Below are 22,049 nucleotides of genomic sequence, written 5' to 3' on the forward strand. Positions count from 1 at the left end.
TAATATCTTTCCTGTAGCAACCAGTAGATTACATTTTTGATTGCTAGTGCCAGATAAACTCCTCTTTGGGAAGTGACCCTACCACACATTCTTGCCCGTTAACTTCTCCAGCAAAGTGGGCATTTAACAGCTTCATTTATCCTCTGTTCAGTACCACCTGAGAATCTCACTTTGCTGAAGAAGCTGAAAAAGGAAAAATGTCTTGCTGCCTTTGTCCATGTGACACTTCTGAGATCTTAATGATGTCTTCATTCAGCAGGTGCTGCCTCAACATGTGCCTGTGTGTGGCAGACAGGGACAACACAGTGATCCCCCCTATTAGGCTTCCTCCATCTGGTCATTTTTTCTGGTTTTTAAAGTACTTCTTTCCTTTGCAAGGGACTCCTCTCCATAACCACAACATGTCTTCATCCCTACAGATGTTATTCCTTTATGTAAAACCAGGAGAGAAGATCAGCTAATAGTATAAACTTGTTCAGTTCACACTTCCTTCCATCACCCTCTTTTCTCTGGCTCGCCTGCTTTGTGATTGGTATCCATGTGTAATGTCACAGCCAAATATATTGCATTAGTGCTGGGATGGAAGGGAGGAATAACTGCTGAGCAATTGCAGCTTCCAAGTAGGATAGTGCACAACACATGCTGAGAAGGTTTCACACAGTCTGGGCCCAGGACTGTGATCTGGGTGTTCTAAAATAACCTGGCCTGACATTACTGCCTTCTGTAGCTCACCCTGCCAAGTGCAGTCACTGGTAATTAATGGAGAACGAGGCATTTGGTGATTTCAGTGCTTCTGTATTTGTCTCATCTTTTCAGATGAGAGAAGGACTGAGGGAAACACAGACATTGATTTTTCCAGCTCTTAACGTGGTTGATAACAAAAGCAAACACAGAAGCTTAAAATCTCTGGTTGCAACGCATAGATATTTGCTTGCCAAACACCAAACACTCTGTGACAGAGCTCTTTTTGAAGGGGGATTTGTGACACTTAGGTATTGCCCCTTTGTCATTTTGACCAGAGAAAATTAGAAGCAGCTCCACTGACACTAATGTGTAGTTGTCACTAGCTCATGCCACGCCTGCAAATCCAGTGTTTGACTCCAGAGTCTGGCTTTGGTTAGAGGTGGGTTTGTATCCCACAGGATAGTTTAACAAGCCAAGCTGAGATAATTGGACTTACCAAGTTCCCCATGTTGAGTGTGTGCTGGGCAGAACTCTGAAGACAGAGTTTTGTTATACCTATTTAAATAAATCCCAAAGCTGCCTTCCAAGGTTTTGTGCATACAGATTGGCTACAAACCAGTGTTTCTTCCTCCATTGTCCCTGTAATGGAAGTTAAACTCTTGGCCTGACCATTTCCTCTTGTTTCTCTTTGCCAGGCTGTGAAGAGTTACTAAAAGATGTCCTGTCTCCTGAAAACTCTGAGCCCCAACACTACGAGCCACAATATGTTGATTACTATTACCAGGTAAGAGAAGCACTAATTCTGTCTCATGTTAGTAGACTGAGGAAGCCTCTGGAGTGGTGTGTAGTTGGATCATTGTAAATGCTGTTGTTTTACTTGGCCTATTGACCCTTCCTTCCTAGATTCATGGCTGTTAGCAAGCCATTTATACTGTTTTAGCTGCATTTAACACGGGTTGACTGGTGGGAGAGTATACAGCATTTAGGTAGTGTTCCTCTTACAATCCTCAGTATTCGCCTGCCTGCAAGGGAGATCCCTGTGCAAGCTCGCTGGCACCTCACAAGTGGAAAACACTGATTTGTATCTAATTAAATCAGTCAAACTTTGTAGGTGAACAAGTCCTCAGGGACCTTCTGCAGATAATAAACAGGGACTCTAACAGCTGTTGGGAAGCTGAAACAATACACCGTTGGAAACCTTTGATAGTATTTTGGCTGGTGGGTGTAGCATATTTTTAAACCATTAAGGGTTCTCATTTGTATCCTTAATTTGCCAGGGTCTGTGCAGTCTAAGAAGCAGAACAGTGCTAAGTTTTCCTTCTGGCATCTCTTTGTCCCTCCTTTGCTTTACTTTGGTTTTAATCACCTCCGCCCATGTAAATTCTGAAGATTAAAGGTGCAGTTAGCATTGTACATTCAGAGGAGGACTGTGTGTCAGTGGTGTTATGAGACTGCAAATGATACTGAAATCAACAGGAAAAGCATTTTACCTTCACAGGTGGTGAAGTGTGAGGACAATTCTCATGTATTGAGGAAGGATGTGATAAGTGTGGTGGTGAACTGGTGTAATGCCACTCCGTGCTGTTACACAGAATGGTTTCCCCTGTCCTTACAAAACATAGAGACATTTCCTGCACCTCAGTGTCCATCACCACTCTGTTTGTTTCTAAACCCCCAGTTTTTGTAAGTGATGCCACAGATACCCACCATACTGTTGCTTGGTTACCTTAACAGATGCCATAAACCAAACTCCTTGGTTTGCAGTAGCTGATAGAGGTTATAAAATGAACAGGCTCTGCACACACTCCATGTTCCCCTGTTGCTACGCAGACATTGCAGGCTGGTTCTGACACTCCAAATGTAGGTGACAGTTGGGTCTGTATTCCTCAGGGATTTCACATCTGCTGTCACCCAAAGATGTGCTGGGGAGAGCTCTTGAAGACAAACTGCAAAACTCTGCAAACTGCACCTCTTCTGCCATCTATCCTCCAGGAGAGCCTGAGGGTGGGAATGGCAGTTGCTAATCCTGGTAGCAGCTGATGAGTTTCCCATTTGAGTGCTGGATTTGTGCCTCTGGGAGAGGGAGGGGGCAGAGGGTGACCCTCCCTGTTCAGAAAGAGCTGATGTGACACTGCTGTGGTGGAAGCCTTGCTGGTCACTCCTGATGTCCACCAGCCTCCTGGATGGTCCCTGCGGGGGGTAGTACCACTGCAGTGGGGTCCTGCAGCAGTGTTTGCCCACTTTGATGGAACCAGTGCAGGATTTGTACAACCTGGGAGCAGAACCAGGTCCTTCCCCACCTGTCCAGGCCAGGTGAGCTGTCGTGGCACCGCTGTCCTCCAGAGGGGCTAGTTCCATCTCCCATCTGCAGGTCCTCCAGGTGCAGTTTGGAAACTGTTCACTAGATGTCAGCTAAAGACTAGGAAAAGGCGTGAACAGCCTCTGCTCCTGCCTTAAGGATCCTCTGCTGTGGCGGGAAGTTGGAGTTTTCAATCTGATGAAGCAGAGGAGAACTGGGGTTCAAGTGGATTTGAGATTATCACCATTCATGACCTTTGTTCCCCGTTCCCAAGGAAGCACATACGGAAAACATATGAGCTGTCCTTGCATCTCCCAGACCTTAATGAGTGGGAATTCCTGGTGCTGTTACCAAGTTTATGGGCAGCTCCCATTGGTACAAATGGTAGATGCCTGTCTAATCTGATTTTCACCCCAGTATCTGTCTGATTCTCAGGTGCACTCAGCAGAAGGACGCAACTGCTGTGATGGTACAAATAGATATTTTAAAAGGGAATGCATCTTTTTTATTCCACCCAAGGGGCTGTGCTTACACGAAGGCAGGTACTGAGAGGGTTCATTGTTATGCTGTCTCTGCATTCACACGATGACTTGAAAGGGAGATTTATCCTTGTCACAAGTTATTTCCCCTGTCCTCTGCTTTCACTTTTTCTTCCCTTCCCAAGAGCTCCCTCCCTGTATTCTAGCTTTCTGAAGCCCAAAGGCAGCAAACTGAAGAGGTGAAGGTAATTTCAGGATGTGGGATGAAGTGGCAGGAGCCACCGTGAGGTGCTGAACTGATCTATCTGTTTGTATATGTTGAGTCAAATGGGGAAGAAGAAACTGCCAAGCCTCCAACCTTTAATTACAACCAACTGGCAATTAATTCAAAGGGATATATAAAACCCCCTGATACCAGGAGCTTGGGGCATTTCATTTGACATTTTCTAAATGGTCTGATTTTACTTTTGGTTTTCCTTCAGTGTAAACAAAGAGCAAAAACTGACAAGCTTTTAATGTCTGATAACTTTGCAAAAAAAAAAAAAAAGCAGGAAAAAAATCCCATTGTGTATGCAATTCAAAATGTAAAGGCTATTCCATGGAAGGTTCCTAATGGCCTATATTGAGAGGCTGTGTGTGTGACATCACAGGCAAATGGAGAGCTCTGCCTTGGAGCTGTTAAGATGTGATATGCAGGACATAAAGAGCGTAACTTGGTTACTACAGGATGTCCCACTGACTTCCATCAGCATTGATTCAGGCTGCAGAGTGTCTTTGGATCAGAGACAGCTGGTCCACAGAAATTTAGGAGGATGGGATTGCAGTTCGGAGATAGCAATTCTAGAGCCCTTCAGCTTTTGGACCTACAAATAAACCTGTTCCGTCTGTGAGTTGAGTCTGTTGATTTGGTTAAAGTCTGAATGTGCTCCATTTGAGGCACTGCTTCAGTCGAGTGCTGTTTATTAGTATAATTTCTGTCTCTCACAGTCTTTAGGGAGATAATAGAAATACTCTGAATTTGCCAGAAGTCAAATTTATCAATCCCAAATTCCTTTCCCAGTGTTTGCTGCTATGGCCTCAACTCTTGTTTTGCCTTCAGTTTGAAGGGAGACAAAAGTCTCCCTAGTCCAGTTTGCTTTGTGGCGGGCATCTGGTAGCACTTCAGAGCCCTTGGATGGCCTTTTGGAGATGGTAACCAACACAAAATCCACAGCTGAAGTACGTGTGTGAAAACCCAGACCCTGATTCAGCCAGCTCAAACAAAGCAGAGTGCCTATGTCTCACATTTCCAAATGGCTGGCTCCGGGCCTTCCCAGGCACCCAGCCAGCTGAGAGCACTAGCCACAGGACTCAGAGGGAATTAGGCTGGCTGCATCTGCAGCTCCCTGGCCAAGATTTGCATTGCAGGCCTTGAGAAGCAGTGGTGTTGGTCTAGGTGCTCTTCTGTCTGAGCACCTAAGTTTAGGGAAAAGGGAATCAGAACAGGAGCTCCTTTGTGAACTCTTCACCTGGTGTATTTTGGCTGCTCAAATTTGAAGGGAGCCTGAATCTAGATCACCCCAATAGATGACAGAAGGGGGGGTTGAGTGACAGATCTTAGAGCCTCTCACCATCAGCTAGCAGGGCACTTTGAGTGCTCCTTGTGAAGGGACAGACTATTTTTACCTGTGAGTTGTTGCCTTTTCATCTGGAATCAATGGCCAAAAGCCATACATGCAAACCCAGTGGAAGAGCATGATGTAAGGTACAATAACGGCAGGGTCCTTGTTTTAATCCAAGCTGTTTGTTTCTTATCGATTGTTGCTGTATTGAGTTGCCACGTACCTTTTCTTTCCTGTTCCCATCTCTAAATAAGAGTGAATTTGTCTCTTACCAAAGTACAGGATGATCGCTGCATATCAAAGAATGAGCTGCCTTTTCAGTCCTCTGTGTGTTCCCCTGCCTGCCAAGTGATTAATTACACTGTATGAACAGCAGAAAAATTGTTGAAACATGACAAATAAATTGTGTTTGCCTCTGGGATGGAGCTGGGACTGCTGGCTGATCTGCTGCTTTGAAAATATTTTCAGTAGCAATTAGGAGTCCCTCACCAGCTTCTGAAAAAAGGTTTTTTTCCCCATTAGCTGCTTGAGGATATCTGCTGACACCTGTGGCAGAGCAGAGGGGACCTTCTGCACTGCAAAAACACTGTGATCCAAATGGGTTTTTCACTAGGCTGTGGAAGAAGGTAGCAGGAGAGTCTATAACCAGAATATCTTTAATTTTCATCTCATATATTCAGTGTTTTGAAGCAATGACTCCACGTTTACCATCGAGTTACCAGTGTTCTTGGGCAGAATAATTGACCTCATTTGTTAGAAGGGTTTTCTTGGTACTGTTTTTCCTAACATCAAATGCAGGTGTTGCCTTTGTGTTAATGTGAAATACGTCTTTCCTTCCACCTTCTGCGGCAGCATTAGCAGAGACACTCCTATCTTAACAGAAAAAGCACATAAGATGTTGTTAAGATGGAAATACCTTTTCAACCAATGGCCAAGAGAAGAAGCCAGTCTGTGTGGTAAGGACAAGCAGTATTAAATACATCAAACTGAAGCTTTTTTCCCCCCCTGTTTCTTATCAGCCTCCAGTTTTCCCCACCACCCACACGCTCTCAGTCACTGTTGGCTCCCATTGTGTTTTCAGCCCTGCAGATGCTCAGTGTCTGTGTGTGAAGATTCCCCTCCCTGTGCTTGAGACCTGAGGTGTTTCTGCCACCCTAAGATCATGCACACAGTGCATGTTTGCATATTGCTCCCCTTGCCAAGCTGCTGGGGGGCTCCTGTGTCCTGGTGCCACCATGGGACCTGTACATCTAGAAGTCTGTGTTATATCTGTTGCTCCTAAATCTGCCAGATTTTCCTTCCCCTCAGCTTCTGCTGCATCCCCTGAGAAATAATTCTGTTCAGCATCTCCAGAGCTGGCCTTTTGTGAGGTCCAGACTAAGGACTGATCCCAGACCCTGCTGAAATCAGTAGAACACTTCTTAGACCCTGGCAAGTGTTAGATCAACACCTGGGGTTGTTCCCGACATTGTTGTCTGAATCCCTCGCTGGAGGGGTAAGGTGGGAGAAAAGCTTGTTAATGTATAGCCATGCAGTTATAGAGAGGAAAATGTGCCTGTTCCTAGGCAGGATTTCACACAGGCAGTGCACTGTCTGCACCAGTGAGAAGTTTATTGTAACCTCTACAGGCAACACTCAGCAATTCATTTTTCTTATTTTTTTTCAAGCATCAAAAAGCAACATTAACTGCAACTGCTGAGAAACCCCCAGTGAGCAATTACCAAGAGCAATGAAGAACACAGTGTGCCCCTGTTTGGGATTCATTTACATGGAAATTGCCTGCTTTCACCTGGTGATATTCTGAATTTTATTTTTTATGTTTGTGCATACAAGCAAAAATAACTGTCCTTGGTCAAAACACCTGCATATAAATAACCTGCCTCTCTGGCTGCTCAAGCTGATTCTGAAATGCTGCCCTGAAGAACTGCTGTACTGAGAATGAGCAGTTCTGCACTCGGAGCAAGGCAGGCACCTTTCAACAAAATAAGTGCCAACTTCTCCAAACACAGCCATAAAAGAGATTGAGGATTATTTTCTTTTTTGAAACCAGCTTGAATTTTTGATTTGGTGGAACATCACACACTGACATTTTTAAATGGGAAATTACTTTTTCCCTGACTCATTTTTGCTCAGTTGTGGTATAAAACACACGTAAAATAACTCAAAAGAAGTGAAACACTCTGGCCTGGTCAAAAATAGTTCTCTTTCTCAAAATGTGTTTTGGGTTTTCTTTAGAAAGAAATCTGAGCTTTTTACTTTCTCATCCTTTGTTGGGCAACAAAATACTCTGAGATCTTAGAGCCTGCATGCTGGAGAAATGTTTTCCCACCCAATTCTTGCCACAACACCCCAAATGCACTCCCAGTGTCTGAGGCCAGCAGGGCTGGGGGGTGACCTGGTAGAAAAGCTACAGCCCTCAGAATGGAGTCTCCCAGTGCAAAGTGTTGATTCAGATAGTGCCCTGTGAGAATCCAGCATCTGGGCTGAATTTGTGTCAGTGCTTTTGTACAAATTCTGCCAGTTAGCTGGTTTAAGTTTTAAGCACCTGCTCTTGCAGATGAACCACCGATCTCCTGTAATAGAAACATGAATCAGTGAGGGGCCAAAGATTGATTACTCCCCACAGGGTCTTATCAAAATTTACTGTTTCATAGGGCTATATTTGGCTGGGTGGTTTGAGACAGGGGGAAGTGTGACTGCCTGGTTCAGACCTCACTGCTGTGACTCGGCAACAGAGATGAAGTTCCAACTGGAGCATCCTTCCAGGCATCCATAGGAAAGTAATTTTGTACACTTACTGTTATCTGTGTCTCTTTTTTTTAGTATTTCTGTTCTGTGGCCTAGGTAGAGTTTTGCATAGCATTCAAAGCTTTACCATTTTGAAGCCTGTCACCTCTCTCTTTGGCAGAACCACTGTTTAATAGACGTTTTCTGTCTCAACCTTAGTTTTTCCTTCTGAGGCATTATCTTCAACCTTTTAATCTGCTGATTTTCTGACAGAGCACAGTTTTGGGGGTGTTTTTTCTGAAATTGTCAGTTGCCATGGCAAAATATTCCTCCCATCCTTGGATAAACCAATTTAGGCTGTGGCACAGTCTTTAGGTAGAAGCTGTGAAATGACTGAAAGCTAAAAGTTGATCCCTTTTATTGAGAAAGTCACATCCCTATGGATTTAATCCTTCAGGTAAGTATGGCTTTGTGGTTTAGTGCCTTTTGCCTTTTGTTTGGTGTACTGAAAATCTGTCCACCTTAAGTTGTGGTGTGTCTTGAGTACAGCATTCTTAGCAAGAAAAGCAAAGAAATATTATGACAGCACTCGCCTTGCTCTGAGCTCCTGTGAAAGAAATGCAACTGCTGGGTGAGAGGGTGGTGGACAAGTCCTGGCTCTGATACATGGCTTTTGGGAATACCAAAATATCTGTAACAAAAGTAGCTGTATGAGGGCAGGGCGCACAGCATTCACTGGGTTTCTTGACATTTGTGTGACAAGGAAATCTTTGCCCTCCAGTTCATAAATTGACACTGGCACCCTCTTTCTTGATTTTTTTTTTTTTTTTTTTTTTTTAATTTCTTATTCTACTTTGTATCTTTTCTCCTTGCTGCTTGGGGAAATTTCTGCTGCATTTATGGAAGATTGTGGGACAATTCATAATTGTCTTTCTTCTTCTTGGAATATTTACAGTGATAAGGCTGTGAAATTGAAATATAGGAATTTTTTTTAAGTAAATAATATTGGTTTAAATTGGTTGTTTTCTTTTTGTTTGTTTGTGGGTTTGGTTGTTGGTTTTTTTCAGAAGAAGAAAGTTTTACGTAAACATGTAAAAGCTGGTTGATAAAGCCAAGATTCCAGATTATTATGGAACTGTAAAGAAAAAGTCAACCACAGAGGGATGTTCTAGCTGATAAAACCAGCAAAATCCCTCACTGCACAAGCAAATAAAAAGGATCTGGCTGCTTCTTTTCTGCCTTTTAACTTCTCTGATGAATCTGAGAGCAGTGTAGTTTTTTGAAGGTAGCTTCTTTCGTTCTTCAAAACAATAGCTGCATGTACTGCTAGAAATTTTCCCACTAAAATAAAAACATTCATCCACAGATGAAATCCTACAGGAGTCATTTCTGTCACACAGCTGTTGCTGTGCTGAGACAGTATTTCAGGGTTCAAATACATGATTTCAGTAGCCTCAAGAATTGTCACCAAAGTGTCCCAGAGAGTTCATGAAATTGCCCAATACTTTTCCCAGTTATGAAAGCTCCAGGACACCTTTCTCATGTCCTTCGTCTCTCATGTCACTCCCAGCTCTTGCCGTGTCCAAAGTCCCCACAAAACTACGTGGTCTCTATCCTGTTCACTCAGGTGTCCCCCCCCCAGGTTTTCCTGGTCGGGCTGTGAGCTGGTGTCAGAGTGTCACAGAAGTGCCACAGGGGGACCGTGGCACTGTCCTGCATCAGAGGCAACAGAAATGTTTAAAATTAAACCATCATATTCAACTGGGCTCATAGAGCTAAAATAAGATCTTGATTATCCTGTCTGTTTTTAGAAACTGGAGAAGAATCAAAATGTGGTTGGTTTGTTTGTTTGTTTTTTAACATGCTGCAGTGTAGAATGTATTTGTTTGGGTGGAGGCAGGCTTTGCCAGCACTGTCACACATCTGGGCTCAGAGAAGCAATTTGTAACTGAACAGGAAGAAAAAGTAGGCCAGTCTGCAAGAGAGTATCTAGGAATTACTCCTGAGGGATTTGTGCTACACTGCCTCCAGCAGCTGAAAAAACAGCATGAAATTGCGATTAAAAATTAAGATGAGATATGGACTATTTGACCTTCTTTCAGTCAGGGACACAGAGGCCCTGTCTAGGATGGGGATGCAGAGAAATGCAGCTTCTGTTGAGCGATTACATGCCAACAAGAGGCTGCTGAGGTTCATCCTAAGCTCAGTGGAACAGGGGGATCATTTCTTTCCTTGCAGAACCCAAACCAGTTTTGTCACTGGTTAAAGTAGAGTAAAACTGTCCTTCCTCTAACAGCTGCAGATGAGAAATAGAAAAGAAACTGTCAATTGTTATGTTTTCTGAATCTGCAGAAATCTAGGCAAGGTTAATTAGGCCCCTGAGAGGCCTTGTTAATTAGGATTTAATTTGCCAGATCTGCTATTTGGCTCACCTTTTTACCCAGGCTGTTGCTGTAAACACCCAGTTGATTCCAGCATCAGCTGGGGAACAGGCCATGAGACAGAGCAGCCTGTTTGGGTGGATGTGTACCCTGGATCCCAGGCTTGTTTTCCAACTTGGTTATGATAAGCTGCTAGGAAGTTTAAGTTGGAATAACAGTATAACCATGGCAGTGTTGATAGGGAGCTGTGCAAGTGCTGATGAGTGTTTTGGGCCGACAGTGTGAACCTGGTGGCTCAGTCTGAACCACCAGGGCTAGGAAGGATTTGGAAAGGGAATGCACAAAGCAGAAAAGGTGTATCAAAAAGGGTGATTCCTTGGAGCTTGTGCCAGCCTGTGTGAATAGGACTGTGATAACAAACTGTTTGACTTAGCAAGAGGCTTTGATTTGTCCTGAGTCATGGAGCCTGAGAGTCTGTGAGGAGACAGCCCTGGTGTGAATCCTGCTCGTTTGTTAGCTTTGGGCATCAGTCTCTGGTCACTCCACGTATTGTTTGGGGAAAAGGCTTTCTCAGTGTGTGTTGGTGCAGCACCACATAGAGCCAAGCAGGATAATGACTGGAGGAGAGAACGTTTGCAGGCTGTGCACCCTTTGGTAGGTACAGCAAATACATAAATATAGTGTAAATACATCATAGAGTTTTGGCTACCAATTTGTATAGAATAGTGCAATACGTAGGTAAACTTTCTTGCCCATGGTAGAAATTTATTCATAGCACTCCAACAAAGCCTGACCTCATTTAAAATTGGAGGAACTTCTCAAATTACTCATATTGACTGTGCTACCACCTTCTTCAACCAGCAGAGAGGATGTTTGTCTTGTTTTGGTAACAGAGAAACAGACAGAACCTCGAGTATTTTTGTATATTCTCCACAGGAAGTTTCCTGTATCTGTAACTGTTCCACATTTATTACTGGCATATGTGTGTTGAGAAGATGATTGATGTTTGTTGCTTCAATGAGTTCTTAATTACTGTGTCCTTGAAGGCTAATGCCATTGGGGAACATTATTGTGGGTAACTGGGGCATGTGCCCTTTCATCAGGAGATGGACCATATGGTTACAATGCCCTAAGGCACAATCATGGAAAGGTCTAGTGCATGGAAGATGGGAATGTCCAGAATGGAGAGGGGTATTCAAGAACCATGAAGAACTGTTGGTCAGATTCTCAGATGATAAAAATCAACTCAAGAACATGAGAGAAACAAGCCTGTGTTCCAGCTGAGCTGGTTGGGGTTTTTTCCCACCTTGTAAACTTCTGAGACTGTTACAGTAGGAGCTTTACCCATATATATCCCTCCTTCCAACTCTTACAGCTTCACCTTCAATAGACATCTCTTTGGGTTTTTAGAATTTCAGAATTTAAAATGGCTTGTCACTCCTCAGAATATTTCACAGACTAGTTATTATTGTGAAAAAGTGAGGAGACCTGAATAATGAATGAAGTCAGTATTTCACTGCATCTCTGAGATCTGATTTTTATGGAAATCAGTAATGCACAGTATTTTATGAGACTAATAGATAAATATTGCCTTTCACGGATATTTGTTTTCCTCTGAACTGTTCAGCACAAGGATCAACAACCATCCCATTATGAATCACACTTTGCAGGGTTGTCTGGCTGTGGGAGCTTATTACTGTATCCCACAGCCGTAGGGAGGAGAGGAGAGAAGATCCAGCAGGCAGGAATTGAGCAGCAAGATTGATCTATTTAATTATTTTACAAACTCTTTTATAGACTTTTTTCTTCATAGTCTAATTTGGACAAAGGATCAGCCGCCCCCTGAGTTGATTGGCTAAAATCCTAAACATCCATTGTCAAAATATTTTTCTACTGTACCATAAACAAAGCTCTGCAAGGTTGCAGGTGTTCATTGTTTATAGAACTGTACTACTATCTTCCATGAGAGAGAAAAGTATCTCACGGCTTAGAAGGAAGCAGGAAAATTCCGTGCTAACAGCATTTTTGTATCCACAGGAGCTGCCACGTTTGTCACCTGGGAAGCTGTCAGTCAAGTGACAGAGTAAATCACCAGCTTTCTCTTTCCATCGTGTTTTGAAACTGCACTTAAAATCTTTCTGCTTGTCTCACTGCCAAGCCAATGGTGAGATATTAGGGGAATTGTAAAAGGGAGTTTTGTGTGGTAAATTCAGAGTTCAGCTGTTCTCTAGTACAACTCCTTGCCTGTAAAGAAACTCCAAGGAAGCCTTCTCATATTACTGCACCCTGACAAAACACTGCCATCAAGAGACATCCTGTGTCATGTCGTGGTTCTCAAATCAAAGGGGAAAGAGTTTGTGCTCAGATCTCGCAGAAGGTGCCCTGCCAAGAGTGACTGATACCCTGCTGGTTTACAAAAAAAAGTTTTAGCAGTGAAATGTATTGAATAACACTGCCCATGTGCTTCATGAGGCAAGGTCCTAGAGCTGGGGAAAGTCCTGGAGCACTTTCTCTGCAGTTATTGAAGGTCACTGATTTCCCCCCATAAACAAAATCGTCAGATGTTTCCTGACATAGAGCCAGGGCATTACTTGCTGTGCTGCTGAGGGACATGCTTTTCCTCTAGCTTGTGTGTAGTCTTACTAGATCAAAAACCTTCACAGGAAGAGACAATCTCTCTTGATTATATTTTTACAGTGCCAGTCATGTGGGGCTGTTCCTTTTCCTTTCTCCTGGAAGGACAGGATCACTTCATTTTAGAAGGAAGACACCAGAAAGGGAGGAAACAAGCACTAGTAGGAGTACTTCAATATTTACTGAATGAAATGGTCATATTTCGGCTGACTTAGATACTTGTGTTATGCATGGACTCACCTTCCTATGCAATGTCTTCTTTCCTATGAGGGAACTGATATTCAAGAGAGGAAGGACTCTCCTGAATAAGTTCCCAGGAGTTCAGACTGTGTTGGGACATCCCCTCTTACCTCTGTTAGCGTGGCTCCCTGGGACTGGCATGTGCAGGTCTACTTGGGGAGGCACCACATCCCACTTCCCAGGAGGCTGAGGCTGCCTTCGCACTCCTGACGCTTGCACGAGAGTCCGTGGATAACAAGAACCACATGGACCACACGCCTTTCTGCTTCCTGAGGCATTTCACCATCTGTAACCGCTTCTCAGATGACTCAGGGGGTCTCAAAGCTTCCCCCCTGCTGACAACTCACTGCCTCACAGGACCTCTTTTCTCATGGCATCCGAACACTTCCATACTGAACATGATTAATTAGAAGGGAGAGGTGAGTGTCAAGGGCAGAGATCAGCATTTAAGAGTAGTTCAGTGTTTTAATTTGAGCAGATTATGGAAATAGAATGTGAAATATAACTAGAGGTATTTTGCTCCCTGCTGAAATGGTAAAGAAAGGTCATATTTAGCACAGGGAGGGCCCCTTCCATGACCTGTTGTTTACAGAACATGGGGCACTGCAGGCCCTTGGCTGGACTCACCCCACAATCACGTGGTGTCTTGGTTGTCAGTGGACGGTTCCAGCCTGCACTGCTGGTCTTAGCACAGCTGCTGGGTGGGAATCTTCTTCATTGGCTTCATTTCCGTCTAATATTGTATATTCAGAAGTATCTATGCAGCACCAGGCCATTGACAATACTGCTGATTACTTCACATCACTATTTAATTAGGATGAAAGACAGGGAACGAGCAAGTGGAGATTTTACACTTGGGAAAGAAATTGATTTATGGAACAATCAGACTGCTAGCTCCAGTAGGCTTTTCTCTAAAAAGCAAGAAAAGTACTCTTGTCACTTTGGGGTTGATTTAAATTAGGGAATTTGTACAAAATTATTCTTCTCAGCCCGTGATGGCAGAGACCTAACAGTGGGGCAGAAGTGGATCATCTGTTACATTCTGTGCTGTACCTCAGGAGTGAGGAGCTCAAGCCTTCCACAGGCCTGGACTTAGCAATGCCTCAGTGGGACCCCATTGAAAGGCCTTTCCTGGGCCATACCTGCTCAGTCATAGAGCTCTGCTCTTGCTATAGCAAGGAATTTCTTTCCTTTGACCAGTGTAGAATGGCCTGGGAATTAAAACTGGTCTAATCTAAAGGCAACTATGGGATGTACCTAGGTGCTGCCCTTCCCCATGCCTCATATAAATGTGAAAGGTCTGGATGGTGCTAATATTGTCACAGTTTTGTCCACACTCATGAGCTTTATTGGACAGCTGTACATTTCTCCTGAAGCTGGGAGATTTCCCTGAGACATTCTGAAATAGAGGGTGTGTGAATTGAAGGTGTCTTGCCTCCTACAGCAGATCTGCACCTGCTGTTCCCTGCTCCGGTCTCAGCCCAGCATCACCCAGTCTGGCATCATCACACCATGTTCTTGCCAGGCTACCAACAGCCCATGTGCAAGGCCTTGCTGTCTGACACCAAATGTCTCCCAGTTCCTGCTCACAGTGAAGCTGAACCTTTTCCTAATATGTTTGTGTTTGTCAAGGAAACTTTACACTGGTGATATTTATAGTCTTAGTCTAGAAACAAAAGGCTGTTTTCTGCCATTCTCTCAGGCTGCTGCAGCACTTACTGCCACAGAGTTCCTGTGGGGAACTGTAGGTTTGGCTGAGCTATAGCTGAGTTGCCGTTCTTCCAATTTCTGTAGCTAGAAAGGAGCATATTTCTGTGACCAGGGTGGAGAAATTGATACGCTTGGCTAATGAACATTTGTCAGCCAAGAAAAATGAATTCTAACTTCCCCGTTAATGAAAGGTGTACTTGGAGGGACCCTAATGCTAAACACAGGACCAGGAGAGAAAACAGCTGAATTCATTTTCCTATTGCTACAAACCTCCTGTGATTTTTGGGAAGGGCAGCTGAACCGTGCCTTCCATATACCATGTTGTCCTCCCTATCAGTAAAATAAGGATAAAACTGTAAGTTCTGACTGTCTGAATGGCAAGCTGGCTGGCAGGGCACATTCACCTGACCATATGTGCCAGCTCTTCTGAGCAGAGTAGCCCCCTCCTCTTATCTCTTGCCCAGCTCCAGAGAACTGTCATGGAATTAACACATCCTGCCCCAAGTCTGAGAACAGCAGCCACATCCCTCAGCTAACAACTCCAAAAGGGCTTGACAGTTAAATAATTGCCTCTGCTGCCTGGCTTTTAAGAAATGAAGTGAAACTTAAATGGGAGTTCTGCAAAGTTTGATAGTCCTTCCACTCGGCTGTCATCATTCATGGTGGGCGTTCAAGCTTCCAGCCTAATGGGGATTTGTGAGAAGGCATCAACTCAGAAAAAGTGTCAACAGCACCACAGGTCAGACAAGGACATATTATTATGCACCTTTGAAAACACAGCCAGACTTCACATCTCAACCCAGCATGCAGCAATCATTAGTCACCCTGCATAATCCCCTTGACCTACTTTTTTTTTCCTTTCACAGTGGTTACATTTGAAAATATTGTCTAGAGCTGGTTGGGCCCACACAAGGTTGTTAATTGGGAGCTGTCTGGTTAAGGGGTGACACAGAGGCAGAGTTCACCACAGCGTGCTCAGTGCCTTGGTTGCAATGCTGAGGGTTCCCAGGGAGGTGGTGGCTGGGAGGCCTTGTGTCACCAGTATGCACAGGGACTTTATTCCTGATGCTGCTGAAGGGGCTGGTTCTGAAGCACCTGGGTGCTTTGGTTTATCTGGAATTAAGGATTTGCCAGGAGCTGGCCCAGCAGGAGGGTTGGAATGTGAGAAGCACTAATGACATTTATTTACACGAGTGGGAAGAGCACAGTTGGAGCAATGGACCAGCCAGGAAAAGCCGGCCCACACACCTCCATCCCAGAGAGCTAGGTGGGCATGGTTTTAGTCATTAGGGGCTTTTTAGGGGGTTGCCATCCTTCTTGTTTCCCCCTAAGGCTGGTGCCGAAGCTCTGGGAAGCAGCACAATTCCCAATGCACTGGGGCTATCACTCACTATCGTCTCACAGCAGCTGCTTTCCATTTTCCGGAAGGACAAGTGTGGGGTGGCCCTACACAGGTGGGGAGATGTGGAAATGATCTGCAAGCTTGGTTTGGAGGCTTGTAACTTCTGAGAGGTTTATTCCACATACTATAGATCAGTTAAATTCCTGGAGGCTGAGGCCAGAGTTATGGAGATGAAGAAATTAGCATAAAAATGATTTATAATACTTATTCCATTATTATACTATCAAAGTGCTTCACAGGCTCTAATGAATTCCTGTTGCAGCTTCTCTGGGAGCTAGAAAATTGTTATTCATCCAAGTTTGAAGGAGATAAATTGAGTTGTTCAGGGGCAAGGCCCAGGTCAGTGGCAGAGTCAGATTGGCTTCCAGATAAGCCAGGTGCCTGCATACCACTGAGGTCACAGAAGATGTCCATCAAGTGGGAACAGGTACCTGGGTCTCAGCTGGTGCCCTGTCTGCTGGGCCAGCTTTTCTATCTGAGCATCTATAACAGCACTACTTCTGTGCATGTATGTGAAATTTGATACTGAATTTCAAAGGCTAATAATTTTCCAGAGTGCTTTTCCTTGTTCCTCTGCAGAGCCTGCCCAAATGAAAGGCAGAGCAAAGCAGGGCTCCCTTGCCTCAGCCAGGGAAAAGATCAAAGCTCTGGATGGTGCTGAAGGCACATGCCTGTCTTGCTTACCTGCACTAGTTTATGAAGCTGCTGGTCTAGGGAGATTGGTAGGTGTCAAATCTACAAAACTGCACCGGAGTGGTATTTTAAGTTTGCTGCACCCTTGTACAAAAGGCATGTTCTAACTGATTAGGCCAGGCTGTGTTTTGCTAGAAGCCAGTTTTGGATATCTTGCTTCTCCCTATCACATCAGCCTTTCTGCCTTTTCCCTGGTGTCTCAGGGGCCACAGGTGCACATGTTGTTTATCCTCCCGTCCCTACAGGCATAAAATTTACAAGGCTGAAAAAAATTTGCAGTGCTAAAATTTGGAGCTGATGGTCATGAATTGTGGTGCCTACGCTGCCAAACAGAGGTGGTCAGAAACTGCTTCTCTCCTGCTGTAAGGTTACACAGGTGATGTCAGGAGTGGTGCATTGAGTGCAATTGGGGGATGGTGCTCGTGTCTTTGTGAAGCTGTTTCCTTGTCTGTTTTTGACCTACTGTGACAGGACTGAGCTGTGTCAGCCTGTCCTGCATATTCCTACCTTCATGAAATCCCTGGGTACTGAGTGCTACTGTCTGTGCTCTTTTGCTGTTCATTAAGGGATTTAGGGCAGAAGTGCTTTATGTTGCCATCATCATCTTGTAAGGAGCAAAGAACAAATGCAGTGTATTCCCTAGATCCAGGATAATCGTATCTTGACAGCATACTAACCAATCATCTCAAAATCAGGTAACTCTTTCCCATGTAGCTGTGTAATTACTGTTTAGTAGCCCAGACTTCAGTGTGCAAGTAACTAATATTTTCAAGCAGGGGTTTCAAGGAGGAGCACAGTAGGCCACGACTCCTGGTGTAAGTCCTCCATCTTCTTTGAATTACTTCTGGGATAAATTTGGTCTCTCAAATCTTTTAGTCTACTGAACCACAGAGCAGCCCTAATTATTGCCATATTGGCCACAAGGAAAGAGTGTGCCCCGCTCCACCTGAGCCACTGTCCTGCAGCTGATATTGTGTTCAGAGTACATCCATATGTTGGCTCCCCAGGAGCTCCTCCTAACCTAGCAGATTATAAACTAATGAGCTTGAGCCATACTTTGGGGATCAATATAGAAGAAGCTCTTAAAAGATGGGGTTGTATATTAGAGTGGGCTGAATGTCTCGATGGTAGAGATTTACTTGTAAGCCAGGGAAGACAGCAAAGATAAAAATTACAATTGTTTAACATTAGTACCTTGAAATTGCTTTTTGCCTCTGCCTCCAGCTCCTTTCTTTCTGGTTTAGTTGGTTTTCCCAATGTTTGTGATGTGTCGTGACTGTGTGTGTGCATGCATGAATCCAAATTCTATCCAGCCAAAAATTTAGACTCATTCAAAAATATTAACCACACTTGGAAGAGCAGCAGAAACTGTACAATATTATCCTTTTATGGAACACAAAAGGATTTTTTATGGATATAGTTAAAGCAAGACAGACCTTAATCTGTGGGACTTTACCAGTGTAAAAATTATTTTATACTTCAACACTATTCCCATATGTGAAAGAAATCAGTGAAAGCTGATACAAGGCAGTTTCCCACTTGCAGAGCTGCCTCTTGGGCTTGAAACATTATTTAGGTGCATGTGATTTGGGCTATATCCCATAAAATATGTGTCAAAGCTATAAAACAAATTCCCAAGAGATCAGTGTCCACCCTGAACAGTGTACGTACACCTACGTCAATATTAGCTGTGGACACACTGATAATTTAATGCCTCCCATTTTTTCAGAGCTGTGTGACCCTAACAAAGAGGTGACTTCATGTCTTGGTTTCAGGTTTACCCCAGACATATTGCAGCAATTTTCTCATGTTTTTTAGTGCTCAGTTGTACCCAACTGGCTTTGTATTTGCTGCATGATTATGCCTTCAGTGTCCAGATCATCAGACCTTTGCGCAAACCAGCCTGAGAATGGCCTTGCAAACATTCAGGGGGCTGGTGTGTGTTTGATTTCCCTTGGTTTGTTTGCTTTCCATTATCTGTCTTCATGGTGATAAAACCTGCTGCTGTCAACCTTAGGAGTGCTCTGGCTTTGCTGTGTGGAAGATGGAAGACACAAAAGGAGGAATGATGTGCAGGCTCTGCTCCAAAAAGCTGCTTCGTGGAGCTTCTCCCCAGAGGAGCCAAGAGGAGGGAAATGTCGACCACATAAATAGCAGGGACTCTCCAAGAACGTGTGTTGAAATAAAAGCAGCTAAAAATAGTCTCTAAGACTAAATGTGAATCATCTGGAGAGCAACTCGCAAAATTTTCTGCAGGAAAATCCTGAAAGGAGGAAGCCATGCTTTAAGAAGCAATCATGCAAGCTAGAAGCAAATATATTTTCCTATGAAAAACTGCCACTTCCAACATGTGCTCTTGGGGAGAGCTCACACCCTTTCCTGGCTCTGCCTTCTCCAGTGATGCTGGGGCTCAATCTCATTCTTACTGGTGCAGGTTTTGGTTAAGTCTCCCAAGGAATGGGATTTTTTTTTCCAGATTTTGATTCTGTTTCAAGAACTGGAATTCCAGCAAGTGGAATCAGGCTTCGTTAAAACAGCCAGTCCACAGAATTTCTCTCTCCTCCAGGCAGTTTGCAGGTGCCAGAAACATGGGAAGGTGGTAAAACTTTTTAAAAAATAGTGGTTTTGGTTTCACCCCTTCTTCCAGTGCAAATCCTCACTGACTTCCCTCAGCCATTCATTGCCAGCTGTAATCTGCTGCTGGGGCTTACCAGAGCTATTTCCAATGCTACACGTTTAATCCGAAATTGAAAAGTCTTTGTGTGCTGAGGCCTCGGTGTCATGTGGTGAATATCTTAGATGCAGAGAGGGACCAAGGTGGCTCCTTAGTTACCAATAGTTAACACAACCTATTGTGGTTGATTTAATTGCCATTTATCCGTGTCTTTGTGTGCCCTGCTCGGAAGGAGTGCGAACTGGAAATAAGACAGCGGATAAATATCCGCGGTTTTGCTGTGGCACCAGGCGAAACCTCAGCTATAGTGCAGCCCTAGTGTGCTCTGACAGGCATTGAGGAGCAGCTGAAGCCTTTCTGCTGGACAATGCTGGGCCACAAAAGCAGCATTAGGGCCAGGAGCCCCAGCCAGGCGGGAGTAGCTGATTGCAGATGGATCCCCAGGCTCTCCAGAGCTGACCCAGGTGGGGACAGGACGGTGGTGCCATGGCCACGCTGCTGTGCCAGGAGCAGGCACTGGGCTGGCGCAGGGCAGTGGAGGAACCCTGGGCACACAGACACTGCATTTGCACCTCTGCTTTTCCAGCTGGGGGTGTTTCTTCTCTGCGTGTCTCTCAACTTCTGTTTCTGTTTTGGCATTTCTGGCTGAGATGTTGGATTTGCCAAATTCAATGGTAAAGCTGTTTTCTCTCAAAATTGAAATGTCCATAAAATACTGATTTTTGACAACATTTTGGCTCAGGAAAAAGGAAATTATTTGTGAATTTCAGATTTTCTCATTTTGATGTCTTCCAAGAGTAGAAGTTTCAGGTTTTCATTTTGACTTGATTTTTATTTGTTTAATCTTTAAGAACACTTTAAGAAACTGCTTGGCATCACTCTTTACAAAATTCTTCTAGTGAGAACTTCCACATTTTCCTTTAATTCATTTCAAGAGTATCAAAATTTCTCTTTCAGAATCCGTATGTTCAGCCTGAGGCTTGTGAAAGACAGGGCAGCTACCCAGCAAAGCAATCTAGGAATATAATGGGAACGATATTTCATGAGAAATTGTTCTTTTCCATTCAGGAGAAGAATGACTAATGTGTAGTGCTTTTCTACTAGCTGTTAACAATGCATTTCGTTTTTCCTGACGTGGTTAGAAGAATGCGACAAGAGCCCCGAGGCATCTTCTAACAAAGAAACGTATCACTTGGCGTTTTTACACCGAACTGAGGCTTTTCTGGGTTACACACGTCAAAGTGAAGTGGTGGGTGTAGCTACCATTACCCACCAGAAAGGAAACAGAAGGAAACAGTCTGATAAAACCGTAGTTCTATTAAGAAAATATTCCTATGTAAGGTCAAGACATTGCTGCCTGCTGAATTTATTCCAGACTTCAGGCCTGCTTTTTAAAAAGCTTCAAGTGTGAACAGATAAGGAGTTAATTTACCTTTTTAGAGTTAGACCTTCTTAGACCCTCTGAAAAATTCATGGGAACTGTGAATGGGAGAGATACATTTTTAAACATGCTCGGTTTATTTAATTGTAATGTTTGCCAGTCTTTGCTGTGGAGTGTGGAGCCCTTCCCTCTCTGTTCACATCCTGGGACATCCTAACTCTGTTGGAAAACTGTCTTTACTCTGTGCCCTGTAGGCCTTGTCTCTATATTCCTAAATTTTATGGACATCAGGCCCAACTGTGCAGTGATTTGACCTAGAAACGGAGCCTTGCCTGCTTTAGAGTGATGTGCCTTCAGCATCTGTGTGTAAAGAGCATGAGCTGTCTCAGGTGCCTCACTCCCTGGGGTGTCCAGAACTAGTTCTATTAACAGATGATCATCTTTTTTGGCAGAACTATTCACACTTAATCTCTTTTGGGCTGAGTGATGAAGCTGGTTGGAGGCAGAACACCCCAGGGCTCAAAGGAAATGCAGTGCCAGGAGCAGGCAGAAGAGCAGTTTATTCTTCTTCCAAAATATGTCTGGGAGTACAGTGAAGTGTGAAAACTCAGATGCAAAACCAGAGTTATCTTCTCGTGGTATTTCCTTGACCTCATTGTCTCCTTTTGCTTCTCACGCTCCTTTACAACCCTATTATTTGAAGTCAGGAACTGAGGCCCTACTGGAAGGGTACATTTAACTTGTTTACTCCAGCCACACTACACGTGGTCTTGTACAAGGAGTTCATTTTAAGTTACTTACACGCCCATAATGGTAGGAGGAAAGAAGACGATTAAAGTCTATCCTCTCTGAAAACTTAAATATTAAATAATGTTTGATCCTTCCCACTTTGAGCAACCCCTCTCAGCAAAATTCAGCATTCATTAATTTCCGTTGTTGCAGAAATCTGAATTTTAGAAGTTGGTCTAGTTTACGATTAAATGATAGAAAAGGACAGGAAGTGTTTTTTCTATGCCATTACAATTTGAAAGATACAGAAAAATGTTGCCTACCCTAACTCAAGAAGTCATTTTCAGAACTGTTTGTGAGCAATAGGGGAAAAAAAGAAAACAACATGTCAGATCAGTCATACCAATCATTTTAA

At 43.9% G+C, this 22,049-nt stretch overlaps 1 protein-coding gene across 3 annotated transcripts in view; it reads left to right on the forward strand.

The window, feature by feature from the left end:
* Positions 1-22,049, forward strand: part of RAB11FIP4 (RAB11 family interacting protein 4) — a 125,231-nt gene that overhangs the window by 48,938 nt on the left and 54,244 nt on the right. For all 3 annotated transcript variants that reach the window (XM_039562088.1, XM_039562089.1, XM_039562087.1), the window contains exon 3: positions 1,380-1,468. In XM_039562088.1, coding sequence (XP_039418022.1) covers positions 1,380-1,468 — 89 coding nt within the window. The remainder of the gene's footprint in view (positions 1-1,379; positions 1,469-22,049) is intronic.

The sequence above is a fragment of the Corvus cornix genome, chromosome 18 (assembly GCF_000738735.6).
Source record: "Corvus cornix cornix isolate S_Up_H32 chromosome 18, ASM73873v5, whole genome shotgun sequence".
Lineage (NCBI taxonomy): Eukaryota > Metazoa > Chordata > Aves > Passeriformes > Corvidae > Corvus > Corvus cornix.